Source organism: Carcharhinus amblyrhynchos, chromosome 26, assembly GCF_965287045.1.
Source record: "Carcharhinus amblyrhynchos chromosome 26, sCarAmb.v2.hapA, whole genome shotgun sequence".
Taxonomy (NCBI): Eukaryota; Metazoa; Chordata; class Chondrichthyes; order Carcharhiniformes; family Carcharhinidae; genus Carcharhinus; species Carcharhinus amblyrhynchos.
In genome coordinates, this window is record NC_137349.1 from 29,035,808 (window position 1) to 29,052,455 (window position 16,648).

Consider the following 16,648-nt stretch of genomic DNA (forward strand, 5'->3'; position numbering starts at 1 on the left):
GGACATTCTTCCTGTCCAATCCTGTCAGGATTTTATATGTTTCTATGAGATCCTCTCTCATTTGCCTAAATTCCAGTGAGTACAAGCCCACTCAATCCAGTCCTCCTTTACATGTCAGTCCTGCCACTCCAGGAATCAGTCTGGTAAACCTTCACTGAACTCCCTCGATAGCAAGAATGTCCTTCCTCAGACGAGCATTCCAAAACTGCATACAATGCTTAAGACGTAGCCTCACCAAGGCTCAGTATAACTGCAGCAAGATATCCTTACTCCTATACTCAACTCCTTTTGCTATGAAGGCCAGCATGCCATTAGCTTTCCTCACTGCCTGCTGTACCTGCATGCCAACCTTCAGCGACTGTTCTACCATGACACCCAGATCACATTGCACTTCCCCTTTTCCTAAACTGCCGCCATTCAGATAATAATGTTCCTTCCTGTTTTTGCCACCAAAGTGGATAACCTCACATTTACCCACATTGCATTGCATTTGCCAAGTATTTCTCAGCCTGTCCAAGTCACCCTGCAGCCGCTTAGCATCTTCGTAACACACACACTGCCACCAAGTTTAGTGTCGTCTGCAAATTTGGTGATATTGCGTTCAATTCCTTCATCCAAATCATTAATGTATATTGTGAACAGCTGGCATCCCAGCACTGAACCATGCAGTATCTCACTAGTCACTGCCTGCCACTCTGATAAGAACCAATTTATTCCCACTCTGTCTGCCAACCAGTTCTCTATCCACATCAATACATTGTCTCCAACACCATGAGCTTTAATTTTGCTCACTAATCTCTTTGAAAATATCAAAATTTAGGGCAAAAATGTCTAATTTTGTGATCCATATATTTTAGCAGTATAACCATTAGTGGGATAGAAGTTTGTAAGGGTCAGATTATGGCTTGGAAGGCTGGCAAACACTGATTGAAATTCAAAGGATGCCCTGTGATTGTCTAATAAGGTCAGAGTTGCAAGTGTGAAAACACAAAATGCCCTTTGTGCGTTTTGGGGTGGAAACGGGATGGTTACAATTGGCTTCAGAAGGGATTTAAATTATTCATGTGGTTTCCTGGAACAAAGGGAAAATCTGGGAATTGAAGTTAATTAATTAAGATCTATTGGGACATCCCAGGTTTGCCACATTGCCATGGGGAGAGAGAAATCTTTCAGGGATTTACTGACTGGTAGCAAAGGGCTTCAGAAAGCATGGGGCATTTCCTGATTTTGGAGTTACTGAGAAGAAAGCAGTAGGTTGAGCTGGGATGTCCACAATTGCAAGATGCTTAGAAATTGAAGTGTTGCCCAGCTGGTATAGGTGGAATAATCCCAAAGAACCTCATATGTTGGAGAATTAAAGTGAATTTCTGAGAGCTGTGGCTTGGTCCCAGGAGAATTTAAGGAAACTTCAAGACTCTGTAAAGCAGAGGACTCTTGGAATAGAAATAAAAGTAGAAAGGGGAGTTTGGTGTTGATATTTTCAGCCTTACAGAATGTGAATTTTTGAAATATAGTGTTAAGTTATGTAGGAAAACTTAATTTTGATAATTATTTATAATTAGTTTGCAGTCGAGTTATGGCATTAGTCAGCCAATTGATGCCTGTCAATCAAATATGGCTTCATGCTGAATTCTGGGATATTAGCACATCACACTCAAACTTGAATGGAGAAAAAGTAATATAGCCATTAAGCAAAGCCTCAAGGTTGAACAATTATTGAAACCATCCATTTTGCTGGTATTTAAATTATCACCTCCATTCTCTAACTCAATAGCATATTGTGCAAAGAAAAACAATTGTTAAAACAAAATCTTGTTCAATAAATTAATGTAGCTTAACTTGTGATGCTTAAAATAAGTCACTGTTTCACAGTACGTAACCATTTTTGATTTTGTAAGTTTGGAATTAAGATAAGATGAGAGATAAGATAGCATGCAATGTCTGTGGACATGGATTCATTAGTCCCAATGTCTAATTGGTCTATAGATATCAGCCTGTCATGTAGAACTTCATTAAAGGGTGCCTATCAATGTGCTTTTCTGAGAGACCTACTTTAGTACGTTTCTGTTGTATCTGTCAGTGTTTAGTATAAGTCAGTGAAAAATACAGCAAAGTTACAGAAATTATAAACAGCCTAAATGAAATACATATAAATCAATGCTTGAAAGTGATTGTGTCAAATATCACAGAACACGTTCAACTAACCAATATTAAAATTTAGAGAATTGTAGACTTAGCGAATTGCAGAACTCAATCAATTCTGTAATTCACTAACTCTATATGTATTTCATATAGGCTGTGTGTAATTTCTGTAACTTTACTGTACTTTTTCATTGACTTGTACTAAGCGCTGACAGATACAACAGAAACGTACCACAGCAAAGTAGTTCTCTCAGAAAAGCACATTGATAAGCACCCTTTAATGAAGTTCTACATGACAGGCTGATGTCTAGACCAATTAGACATCGGGACTTTTGAATCCATGTTCACAGACATTGCATGCCATCTTATCTCTAATAAAGGCAGATATCAAAGCCATTCTGACTTGTATTCTATATATATGTTAGTGCTTTGTAATTTTCTTTATAAATTTTAAGGGTTATAAACAACTTTACCACCGTTTTAAAAGTGACTCATTCCAAGCAACCACTGAGAGAAGTAACATTAATCTTCAAATGGTGTCTAAAAGCAGTCATTGATAAGGCTCTGATTTAATACCAACTAAACGAAGTCTGTGACGATGAGTTTGAGATGTCAATCATGAGAACATGATAGCATATTTCCCCCATTCTGAACAACTGGGCAAGGAAGATATCACAAAACACTTATGACTTCTTGCTCAGATAAAACAAGAGCAGAAACAGGCTTTAATAAGGAGAGGGTTGGTCCCACAAGGAACTGATGGCTCAGAGGGTTCGTGAGGGGGGGACAGTGGGAAATTATATCAACAGATGACCATCACTCTCGAGAAACTGATCACGTCCACCTAGACCAATCACAGATTGATCTTGCAGCCCTTACACCAATTAAAAATTAACCTCACCTCATTTAGACCAATCAGAAAGTAATATCATTAAGCTGTGGCTTGGAATTGGTTGATAAACAGCAGCTTGTAGTGACCAGGTTGTGCAGTTCATACAATTATAAAAACACTGCAGTGCAGAAGGAGGCCATTCAGCCCACTAAGTCTGTACTGACCACAATCCCACCCAGGCCCTATCCCCATCACCTCATATTTTTACCCTGCTAATCCCTCTAACCTACACATCCTGGGACACTAAGGGGCAGTTCAACATGGCCAATCCACCTAACCTGCACATCTTTAGAGTGTGGAAGGAAACCAAAGCATGCAGACACAGGGAGAATATGCAAACTTTGCAAAGACAGTGATCTACACCAGGAATTGTACCCAGGTGCTGGCACCGTGAGGCAGCAGTGCTAACCACTGTGCCACCGTGCTGCAGGGAAGCAGAAGTTACCGAGGGAGAGACTGAGGATGAAATTTTCCCATTCCACCCACCACAGGAATTGTAGCGGGTGGGATAGAAAATTTGGTGGAACATGCAAAGGTCCGTTGACCTCGGGCAAAATCTCCAGCCTTGGGACAAGCATAGCCGGAAAATTCCACACTGAGCGTCAACCTACACTCAAGGCTGAACCAGGGAACAACAGTTATAGTATGCTAGTCAAATCCCACCCGATCTTTGATAAGTATAAATCTACAACTTAGATTTCCTGAGTTACTTCACCAAACTGTCTCCTAAATGGTTAAAATCTCAAATGAGCACTATTAGAATTCAAGTTCAAATAATACCTAGAACTTAGTAGCTTTGTTTTACTGTTTAATTTATAGGCTTTTGTTTAAAACATGAAACCTTGTGGTACAATTCTTTCAGTTAATGTCAGGGAGTTTGAATTCCTTTTAGAAATGACTTCTCAAGATGGTTTACTTTTTCCACAAGGATTTAGTTTGGGCATCAAACCTGGCAAGAGTGGGGATGGATTACCCGAGGGACAATATGGGATAGAACTTCAATCTGCTGGGTTTCGGGCCTGGTTACCTTTGGTCCCAAGTTCTTGCTGATGTACCTGGAGACATTTTCGGGAATTTTATTCAAACCCAACAGGATTCCTGTCAGCTGAGGACTAACAAATTCTGTTGAGGGCCGAACAAAATTACAAAAAAAAACAAATATCCCAGAGGGGATTGATTTATTTTTGAAAACATGCGTACTTGTTCCCTTAGGGGGAAAGAAGAAATATGTAACCTATTATTGTTTGCTTTGATCTTTCCCAGGATTTGATGCACCACTGTTGGATTAGCCAGATTTCAGAATAACAGGACTCGGGAATGACCATTATAGAGGAGGACACTATCAGAATGACGTTATGGGGCAGTAGGCAGGTAATTGGCTGCTGAATATTACCATTCTTTGCTCTTCAAGCTAGGCCAGTAGCTTAAATTAAGAGTAAGAAACTGTATCACTTACATGGAAAATCAATGACTAAAAGCGAATTAGCTAAAAATATCAAGCAAATAAAAACCTTAATTAACTTTTGGTTAGATAGGGAAGATAGAGCAAGCCAAGTGTCATGTAGGGGAGTTGGAGGAGACCAATGAATCCCAAGCAACTGTACCTGAAGTGTGTCAGAGACTTCAGCGCTATACATTTCACCTGTTTCAAATGTTGTACGTTTCTAACTTTCCCCAGCTCTGATGAAAGGTGATTAATGAAGAGCTGGTGAGAGCCACATGATGCCTCTTTTTTGGTAAGGCTTGCTGCCACTCAGGTGTTTGACAGAGCAATGGCAAACCTACCTCCAGGTCAAGGACTCCCAAAAGGGTGAAGGGAGGGGAGGGGTTGGATGGGAGATGTCTCACCTGCCAAGAATGCCAGCCAGAGACTGACATCTCTATTGAACAGCAGTGTCACCAGAGGTGGTGGCTGCTGCTGGTACTGCCCAACTGAGGCCTCTGGGAAGTGATGGTGGGAGGGGAGTCACAGGGGAGTGGAGTTGGGAGCAAGGGCAGGGGATGGCTCTCAGCAGGCAGCCCCCTTTCTGATGCCACCTGGCCAGAAACAGGCCCACCTTGTCGGCAAGCAACTCTGCATGAGTTTGCACGCACTCCCAGTATAGCGAGCCCTCCTGCCTGCTGCTGGGTTAATAAGGTGATCTCATCGAAATGTAGATTTTGAGATGGTGTGACAGGGTCAATGCAGAGAGGCTGCTTCCCATCTGTCGAATCTAGAACAAGACGTAAGTTTATTGTGTCACACTCTGCTCACTTTCTAATTAAAGCAATGCTTCTGTGGGGAGTTGGTAAGTGGAAGACTACAAGGAAAATTAGGACAACATCTCCAGTTTATTGCTTTCTCTTTCCTCCAGGCAGTTGACTTGTCATCTGGAACTTGTATCAAGTTCCAGATGACGTCTATCCCAGGTTGGGTAATAGGGTATATGAGATCTTGCACGCATGTTTACTGCTTTTACTGCCCTTTTAGCGGAAAAGAAGAAATTCAGAAATACATGTAACATTGATCTATATTTATGCTCAATCATGGATCTGTAGAGTTTTAGATATAAAACTGATAGCAGACAGGGTACAAAATGCTTCAGTCCTTTGAGGGAAGAGTTCAGTCTACTTAACCTCCTCCCAGTGACCTCAGGTTCTTTGGGATTGTAGATCTCGATTGCAAATAGCTGCATCTTTTTTCAATTTTTTTTTTCCTTTAACTTGCACGATGTAGATATATCTTAGTGATACTATTACTGAAAGCAAATGACACCTAACAGTAACGCTACTGCATACCAAACAAAGGATCTTGTTGGACAGAACTCCAAAATTTAGAGGACCAGAGTTAAAAATTAGTAGGTTACAAAACATGAAAGCCAATGTTCTAAATTATTATGCAGTCAGCTCGTGTTTGTGCCAAAGACACATGTGTGATATGATATCATGTTCTGAGTAACAGTTCAAATATTACTCATGTTATTTACAAATCTAGAGAAGTGGAGGTATTGGAAAGACTGGGGATGGATGGGATGCACGGGAGGATGCTGAGGGAAGGCAGGATGGAAATTAGAGGCACTGGCCGTAATTTTCCAATCTTCCTTAGATACAGGGGTGGTGTCAGGGGACTGAAAGATTGTAGGTGTTACATCCTTGCTCAGAAATGGGTGCAAGAATAAACCCAGCGACTACAGGGCAGTCTAACCTCAGGGGTGGGAATGATCTGAGTGACAACAATCTTAGACAAATATGAATCACTTGAACAAATTTGGATTAATAATAGAGCCAGTGTGGTTTTGCTAATGGCAAATAGTATTAATAAGTTAATTTGTTAATGGTTTAGAAAAAGTTGATGAGAAGAACGTGGTGATGCATATCCATGGGCTTCTAAAAAAGGTATTTGATAAAGTGTCCCATAATTGGCCCATCAGCAAAGTCAAAGTTCATGAAATAAAAAGAGGCAGCAACAGCATTACTGCTGGTTGGCACAATGACAGCAAATAGTGGTGGTGAACTGTTGTTTTTCAGATTGAGAGAAGGTATACAAATAATGTTTTCGAGGCGTCAGCAATTGGACCGCTGTTTTTGCTGACATACCTTCATGACTAAGACTTGGGTGTACAGCAAATAATTTCAAAATTTGCAGATATCACAAAACTTGGCAGTGTTGTGAACTGGAAGGAGGATAGTGGTAGACTTGGTTGGTGGAATAGATGGAACAAAATTTAATCTAATTTAATTTATTCTAGTATGAAGAGCAAAAAGGCACAATATTAAACAGAATACAATTCTAAAGAGTTGAAGGAAGGGAGAAACTTGTGAGTATATGCGCAAAGCAGGGCAGGTTGAGAAAGTCATTCAACAAGACATCCTGGGCTTTATAAAAAGCACAAGCTACAAAACCAAGGAGGTTATAAGAAACATTTGCAAAACAACACATTAGCCTCAGCTGGAGTAGTGTGTCCAATTCTGGATACTGCACTTTAGATAAGCACAAATGCTTTAAAGAGGGTGCAAAAAAAAGACATCGTTCCAGGTGGTGAGGGACTTCAGGTACGTGCATAGATTGGAAAAGCTAGCGTTGTTCTTCTTGGGGAAACGATGGCCTAGAGGAGATTCAGTTGGGATGTTGAAAATCAAGAGGGATTTCAGCAGAGAGCGAGAGGTTTGAGAAATGAGGGGACCAGAGATTTAAAACGATTGGCAAAAGAATCACAATGGTGATGTGAGAGATTTTCTTTGGCGCTGTGAATATTTGGGATCTGGGATGCTCTGCTGGAGAGTGTAGTGGAGGTCAATTCAATTATGGCTGCAAAAAGGGCAAAAATGAACAGAAGAAAACTGAAGGGCTCTGAGGGAAGGCCAGGAGAGTGGGACTTGCTGAGTTACCCTTGCAGAGACCCAGCACAGACAAAACGTACTATGCATGAGTGGCTTCAGCAGAAAAATAGATAACCATTTGTTGCAAATATATACTGGCTTCCTTGTCAGATGATATATATTCCCAATATTTTATCCGTACAACACAGCAGAGTTTAACAAATTCTAAAATAAGACGAATCAGCTACAACCAGATACTCACTGATTCTAACTCAAAAGTCAACCCCAATATCTGTCTTGTCATCAGTTTGAACATTGGATGAACCAACTCTAACCAGACATTTATTACAATAGAATAGAATCTAACAAACTCTAACCTGGAGACCCCCACTGAAAATCAAGACTTAACCTCAATTCTAACCTTAGACTTAATCATAGACCACTTAATCCAATGTAATATTTGAATAAACCACAAATTAAGTCAGACCAGAGTCTTAATCCCATCCTAATCAATCAATTCTAGCTCAGAAATGAGGGAAACAATTTTGCACGTGATGATGGGAAAGATGTTTCCGGAACCTGAACAAGTCCCTGAGGTAGAATAATCACAGGCTCTGATTGTCACAAGAATGGTCAATTATTGTGGACTTTCCCTTGCAGGGTCAAATAGAGGGCAAGTGAGAGAACCGACAAGACATCTTTCTCCAACTTATTTTCTTTATATAAATTTATCTTGCAGCCCAGTCACCACTGTGGGGTGGTGTGCCCCTGTACAGGGTGACCTATGGCTGTCAGCAGGTAGGGTCTATATGCCCACCTGTAGTCCTTGCCTGTGTGGTCTGCCACTGGGAGACTGCTTCCGAGCAGCTAAACTGGCTGGTATCAGTGTGGAGAGGCAACGAGAAAATTCTAAATCAGCCTCAATAGGCTCTTAACGAGCCATGCCAGTTACCCACTGTATGAGGTGGCCTCCCATCTTCACGAAATGCCCAGGGCCAGGATAGAACCAATGAACCAGCATGATGAATGGCAGGATTATTTTTAGCACACAACCAACTCCTAATCTGGTTCTAGAATCTTAAAATCAAGCCAAGAGTGTAACTATCTATCTACCTCGTCTTAATCATAGCAACTAAAAGCAGGAGTAGACCATTTGGCCCTTTGAGCCTAATCATGGCTGATCATAAAATTCAACACTCTGATTCACTCCTTTCATCCCTTGATCTCTTTAGCCCCAAGAGCTATACCTAACTTCTTAGAATCGCAGAATTCCTACAGTACAAAGGAGGCCATTCGGCCCATCGAGTCTGTACCGACCACAATCCCACCCAGCCCCTATTCCTGTAACCCCACACATTTACCCTGTTAATCCCATGACAATAGGGTCAATTTAGCATGGCCAATCAACCTAACATCTGTGGACCGTGGGAGGAAACTGGAGCACCCAAAGGAAACCCACACAGACACGGGGAGAATGTGCAGATAGTGACCCTGGCGCTGTGAGGCAGCAGTGCTTAACCACCATGCCGCCTTGAATCCACTGCTGACAGAGATGAGCTTTGTATAATACTTTTTCATCTAGTTCCGGTTCTTAAATTACGATTCTTAGCTCATTAGCTGTTCCTTTATCTTTAGCAGTGAATCCTGCAATTGTTACTTTGAGTTGGCTTAAGTTTTGATGCATTCCCTACCCCACTGCAGCTTACTTTCAAAACTGTGGAACTCCTCCACTTTGTCTTTCTGTCCTCCACAATTTTCATCCTTTTTGTTTGCATCCCATCTTTGACAGTAACCTGGGCTTGGTTTCATCAGTAAGAACATTGAATGCAGGATTGGGATGGTCTTGTTGAAGTTGTACAAGACATTGGTAAGGCCACACTTGGAATAGTGTGTGCAATTCTGGTCACCCTATTATAGAAAGGATATTATTAAACTAGAAAGAATGCAGAAAAGATTTACTAGGATGCTACCGGGACTTGATGGTTTGAGTTATAAGGAGAAGCTGAACAGACTGGGACATTTTTTCCTCTGGAGCATAGGAGGCTAAGGGGTGACCTTATAGAGGTCTATAAAATAATGAGGGACATAGACAAGATAGATAGTCAATATCTTTTCCCAAAGGTAGGGGAGTCTAAAACTAAAGGGCATAGGTTTAAGGTAAGAGGGAAGAGATACAAAAGTGTCCAGAGGGGCAATTTTTTCACAGAGGGTAATGAGTGTCAGGAACAAGCTGCCAAAGATAGCAATAGAGGCAGGTACAATTTTGTCTTTTAAAAAGCATTTGGATAGTTTCAGGGGTATGATGGATATAGAGGGAAATGGGCCAAATTCAGGCAATTGGGATTAGCTTAGGGGTTTAAAAAAAACACAGCATGGACAGTTGGGCCGAAGGGCCTTTTTCCATGCTGTAAACCTCTATGACTCTGAGTAACCAATATGTATCGATTTATCACCTTTCCTTGGCCATGCTTTGATGTCTCCCTTAATGCAACCAAGCAGCATTCTGAGAGACTGCTGGCCCATAGCTGGATACGGCTCCAAACTGAGCAGTTTCATAGAACCAAAATCTCTGTCTAGCTGGAGTGCAAATTGGATGGATATTTGGAACGCTAGGTCTGGAATAGGTTCACTTTTTCTTGTGTTCAATACAAAGCCATTTCCTCATCACTTTTAATAACATGATTAAGTTGGGATGGAGGCTACATTGATGGAAATTGCTCACTGTGTAGTCAGACAATCTTTTTTATTCCTTGATCAAAATGAGTCATGTCATTTATTATTCAATATCCATTAACCAAAGCTCAGTTTTGATATTAGCAGATATTTTCAGCACACAAAAACCTAATGGTATATGCAGCGGAAAAGTGAATCGTTAAGGGTGATATGGACCACTTTTTCCTCTCTTGGAACTGGCTTTAATCCCAAACTAACGAGTTGAAAGTTTCCCTATATCTCCCAGTTTGAAAGGGCTCACACCTTGTGCCAGTTTAGGCTACAGTTTAAAAATTGCCCTAAAAGTAGCTCAAAACAGCAATTTTACTTGGAGGGGACGCAGGTCGGCCGGAGAGGTAATAGAAAATTGTCATACTGATGCAAAGTTTGGCATCTGGAGTGAGATACATAGTTGCAGTCAAGTAGAGGGAGATTTACTTTCTCACTATGCTATATACCAAGTTTTGGAATGTTTGATAGTAGAGGGTAGAGTTTTTACTCTTATCCCACATTGCACCTACTGTCCTGGGTTACTGTCCTTCCAAATGAGCGGTTGTGTACTGACCCAGAGATTTCTGCATATACTATACACAAGTTGACCCCTTCAAGTTTGCCTTGTGTACAGCCACACAAAAAATTTAAAGGTCCCGCAAACATTCCAAAAAAAGCTTTGGAGAGAAAAAAAAGAGTTGGCCCCAGCCATAAATTCCACTCCCTCACCTCTGTCTTTATCTAAGCCTGAATGATCAGAACTCAGTTTTTTAAGAACCATTTCCCTCATCCCCCATCTGGCAATTATCTTCATTTCTCAGAAAAGTGCTGGAAAATCTCAGCAGGTCTGACAGCATCTATGGAGAGAGAATAGAGCCAATGTTGAGTCTGGATGACCTTTCGCCAGGCAGCTCTGACAAAGGGTTATCGAGACTCGAAACATTGGCTCAATTCTCTCTCCGTGGATGCTGTCAGGCCTGCTGAAATTTTCTGGCATTTTTCTGTTTTTGTTCCAAATTGCAGCATCCACAGTATTTTGCGTTGATCTTCATTTCTCTTCTGGTTACTCGCTCTCCTGCCAGTAGATATTGTTCCTCCTTGTCTACTCCATCAAGCCCATTCTAGTTTTGCATCCCTCCTGCCCTCTCCTGGAAACACAACAATCCCAGCTTCTCTCCAAATAACAAAAATCTGCTGGTAAATTTCCTCTGCACCTTTTCCAAGACCTTGGCACCCTCCCTAAAGTACCAAAAATGGATATAACAGAGGAGGATTAAGAGAAAAAAATGATGCAAGCCGACAACTAAAGAGGTATAAAGAAAAGTCAAAAAATGTTCAGTGAATCTTTTTTCTAGATCTCTAAACATATTCCTGTGAGCAGTTCATCTCTGAACAATGTTTGATGCTGAATTATATGAATGAATCATAGAATCCCTACAGTACAGAAGGAGGCCAGTGGGCCCATCAAGTCTGTAATGATCACAATCGGCCCTACTCCCATAACCCCATAAGGTATTCCCATAACTCAATAAGGAATGGGCATAAAGGTGGTGCTATTCTGTCATTTCCACATCATTTGAATATTATAATGAAGCTTCAGTTGCACAACACCTCCCCCATCCATCCCCACCATGAGGAGGAGTGGCAGTGCAGATCAGTAGCGCAGAGTTGGACTTTGTGGATTTTCAAGGCATAATGCCGTCAGAATTCCAAAGTTTAGTGTTGAGGGCACAGCTGCCAATTAAAAATATCTCCCAATGAGCTGGGAGCTCATAGACATCCTACCCCCAACCTGGTCACTTGAAATCCCACAGCCTTCCCTTGCTTCTCCAATCTGTGCAGTGTCAACACTTTTATTCCAGAATGAACAGCATTTGGATACATCCAGAACAGAAGCCATGTGGCATCATGCCAGCCAGCACCATCAAACTCACCGCGAATATCTGGAGCGGGTAAGTGACAAAGTCTCTCCAGGCCACACACAGGACGTAGGGAAGGTAGAGGGAGAAGTAGATGATTCCTCCACATGCAGCTGCCAGGTTTGCACCAGAGAAGAAGGTGCTGATCAGGAAACATTGCATGATAGTCGCAACAGCAAAGGTTGCGAGGAACATGAAGACGACAGTGGGGTCGGTGTAGGGGAGAATCTCTCCTTTCTGTAACAAAAAAAAATCAATATAATTCTTTGTCCTTAGCATTCAGGGTAATTAATTCTAGAAATCCAACGCAATCTCTTTTTAACACAAATATACATACATTTGTTCAACTGTAGAGATGCACTAAAAACAATCTATATTTTCCTTCAGCCGAGCAGGCCGAGAAATCCTGGAGTAATTTTGTTTTAGGAGCGCACCCACTAAATAGAGATTTATTACAAACTGCAGATTAATAGAAAGTCTCTGGAACTCTCTTCCTCAAAAGGCAGTGGAAGCAGAGTCTCTGAATATTTTTAAGGCAGAGCTAGATAGACGGGGCGGGGGCGGGAGGTTGTGTGTGTGTGACAGGTTATTGGCGGTTGGCTGGAATGGGAGGTTGAATTTACAACCAGAAAAGCCACAATGTTATTGAATGGCAGAGCAAGCTGGACTGGACTACTCCCGTTCCTAACATTTATATTTGTATATTGTTTAGATTCGGGAGCGATTTACAGAATGCAGGCATTGACCGAATTACTATATATTTAAGTACGCAGACATCTTGCCTTTCAGGTTTGCAGGATGAATACCCTCCCCGCCCCGCGCCAGCGTGATGTCACAGCGTCAGGAATCACTATTGGTTTCTGAAAACGAAAGCAGTCATGACCATGTTCAGGGTTTGAGGGGTGAGTATTGCCCCCAGGTGGTGAGGGATGTTGGGCAGTGCCTTGGCATTGGCATTGCTAGGGTGGTGGGTCCTCTATCCCATTGAGGGTTTTCCATTATGCTGCAGGGAGGGGTGTGTGCCTGCATTGTGGGGGGATGGCACTCTGATGCCCAAAATCTGGCAATGATTGGGGAAGGGGCAGGGTGGGGGGGGTGGTCTTTAACTTTAATTTGAGATCGGGGCACCCTTTAAAAATGGTGCCCTGATCTCAATGGGGTCGAGCTTTAGCCCCCATCCCTCAGGATGACAATGCAAAACACACCCCCTTTTTTTTGGTCAAGTTGCTGGAGATCTGGAGTGAGAACCTGCCTCTTTCTCTGGGAAGAAAGACAACGGTTTTCAGTCAGAATCTGACACTTTGCCAATTTTTGGGAAAATTCTGCCCTCAGTCAAGTCACCGTTTCATTGCTTTAGGGATAATTATTGGTACTTTCTTTGTGGAATTATTTAACTTATTAAGATTTGAAATGATTTGCACTTCAGATGAACATTATTATGCTCAAAGTTTGATCCTGTCAAGCAGAGAAAAACAATATTAAAAAAAAGGAAATAAGAGGGGTGATTATGGCAAAGAAAATTGATAAGTGCGAGACTTCTTGGAACAGACCCAGGAGGCTGAAGATTAGAATCCCTACAGTACAGAAAGAGGCCATTCGGCCCATTGAGTCTGCACTGACCACAATCCCACCCAGGCCCTACCCCCATATCCCTACATATTTACCCACTAATCCCTCTAACCTACACATCTCAGGGTATTAAGGGCAATTTTAGCATGGCCAATTAACCTAACCCGCACATCTTTGGACAGTGGGAGGAAAACCACACAGACACGAGGAGAATGTGCAAACTCCACACAGACAGTGACCCAAGCCAGGTATCGAACCCGGGTCCCTGGCGCTGTAAAGCAGCAGTGCTAACCACTGTGCTACCAAGCTGCATATTAAGTCTTTACTGACCACAATCCCACCCAGGCTCTACTACCATAACCTCTCATATTTACCCTTCTAATCCCCTGACATTAGCATTATTTAGCATGGCCAATCAACCCAACCCGTACATCTTTGCAGGGATTGTTCACTTGTACCAAAGAGTACAGGAAACAAAAACAGAACGTGCTGTCTGACAGCAGCTGTTGAGAGAGAGAACAGAGCCGATCTATGAAGTCTGGATGACCCTTTATCAGATTGTCAGGACGGTTACCTCGGACCTCTACAAAACGCTGCGAGGTTGAAAGCAATGTTATGAGGTGTAGTCAAGATGAGCAGAAATTCAAGAGCTGCACTAAATCCACAAGGGATTTGGATAATTACAGCCTTGAAGTAAAACAAGAAGGTCAAGGCCAGTGATGATTCAGAAATGACAGGAAATTGAAAGGTCTGCAATAAAGCAAAGATCTACAAACTACCTCAGGAATGGTCTTCAACAAGAAGGGAAACTGGGGAAGGGAAGGAAGAGTTTGTAAAACATCCAACATCTTTCTCGATAATTACACCCGTCTTCAGCCATTACAGGATGTTTACCTTCAGGATTAAAGTCAGAAAGGCAGAACTGAGGAGGAAAGGGATGAAGCTGCTGATGAACCAGCTGACCCACAACATTCCATTAGTCAATCCCATCATCTTCATCGTCTCCTTCAGACGAGCCTCCTTCTCGTGAACCACCCCCTTGATTATCATCGCGACCGAGTAAATCCAGGACAGGATCATGAAGAGGGGCAACGAACGGTTCAAAACTCGCAAGAAGCTGATTTGAGATAAAACCAAAATTCATCACAACAATCCTTCGTCTGGAAAATTAAAATTCAGCTCAATATCTTGGAATAGATGGCTGGTTTTGAGAAGAGGATATTATCTGGCATGGCTCCTGCTCTGACCAAGGCTGTAAGTAACTATAAAGGGTTGTGAACGTAGCCCAGTCCATCACATAAACCAGCCTCCCATCCATTGACTCTGTCTACATTTCCCACTGCCTCAGAAAAGCAGCCAGCAGAATCAAGGGCATCACACACCCCAGACACACACTCTTCCACCGGGAAGAGGAGAAACATGTACCCAACCGACTCAAGAACAACTTCTTCCCTGCTGTCATAATGCCGTCATGGTCCTATCGTATATTAATGCGATCTCTCACTTCACTCTAATAAATAAAATATTTAATAACTACAGTACTCTCTGATGGATCAGTAGGTTTACAGTCAGAATCCTGGAAACAGCCGCTGACTAAAAAAAGGCAGAAGGTAAATTCCGGGTCTCTGTGGAATTAGCTAACCTCAGCCAGGCTGATAGTTTGGACATTGCAATGGGCTTCATTGCCCTAGATTGGTTTGGCAGAAAGGGAGTGCAAGGAATGACAGATAGTTGGTGTTCCAGTTCCTGCCGGAGATCCAGCGCACAGATGGCAGGTGCAGAGAAACTCAAGCGATGCCATGAATTTAAATGGCCTGTCAACACTGTCTAAGAACGGCCAATTGGAAGAGGTATCAAGTTTTGGGAGCGACTGTGGTAATGTCAATGGGGATTATTAATCGAGGAGCCCAGATTAATTCCCTGGGAACGTGGGTTCAAATCCCACCACAGCAGCTGACAGGAGTTTAAATTCAGTTAACAAAGCAGCGGAGGCAGCTCCCCATTGGCCACTGTTAGGATCTTCCAGTCCCACTGATACCTACAGCGGTTTGGTGGCTCACCTGCCCTCTACCAGGGGGTCGTCTTCAGCAGGACTGAAGACCTTGCCGGTGCTGGAAAATGCTGTTCCTAGTCGCAGTAATGGTGACCATGACAACAACCATGGATTATTGTGAAAACTCAGCTGGTTCGCTAATCTCCTTTAGGACGGCAGATTTGCTTCCCTTTGCCAGGCAGGCCTACATGTGACTCCAGGCTCATAGCAACATGGCTGAATCTTCACTACCCTCTGTAATATCGTAGCAAGACACTCAGTTCAAGAGCAGTTAGGGATAGGCAACAAATGTTGGCCTCATCGGCAATATTCACATCTCATGGAAGAGTCAAAATGGCCAGGAATCATGTGCTAACAAAAAAAAGGGAGAACGCTGGAAATGTGGTGAGAACCCATTGTGGTAGCAACGTTAAACAGACACCTATGAGCAGGTTATCTTAAAAGTATTACACCCCCGGCACAAATAACTGAGTTCACTTAAAAATATTTGATTCAAATTTATTAATTCATATATTGATTTGCATTCATTAGTTTACTTAGCATAGCATCAGATGTAAAATTATTACAATCAAATTACACTGACACTGATTTCCAAAGCTGAAGTCTAAACACCGAATATCTCCAGAGATTTTTGAGAGGCCATTTGAATTCATCAGTGCAAGAGAATCTCACTGCAGCATCCAATGATTTTTAAATGCTTCTGGAATTTTTGCCTCTACCAATTTATTGGAGTTATTTCACATGCAAGACGACATGGAGGAAGGGTGGGGGTATTGGCAAAGTATTCCTGATATTTACCATTTTATTGCCTTAAACCCAAGATCATTCTCAGCCTATCCAACCCCTTAACTATCAATCTTATGTCTATACAAGATCACCTTCTCAGGCTAAAAAGTCCATGATTCCCCATTGCTTCTCAATTAAGATCAGCCTCTTGGTTCTTCTCTGAACTGCCTTCAGTGTTTAATATCCAGTCCTGGTCATTGAGAAACAAGCTAGAAGTGGCACTCTGTCTGCGACCAAAGCACTTTACAGTTTGAACATTTTTTCCTGTGGTTTACATTCCAGAGT

At 42.2% G+C, this 16,648-nt stretch overlaps 1 protein-coding gene across 1 annotated transcript in view; it reads right to left on the reverse strand.

Annotated features, from left to right (window-relative positions):
• The window catches only part of LOC145358565 (phospholipid-transporting ATPase ABCA1-like), a 172,041-nt gene that overhangs the window by 75,931 nt on the left and 79,462 nt on the right, over positions 1-16,648 (reverse strand). The window contains 2 exon segments of the mRNA XM_080212727.1: positions 11,971-12,192; positions 14,419-14,641. Of these exon segments, the coding sequence (XP_080068853.1) occupies positions 11,971-12,192; positions 14,419-14,641 (445 nt within the window).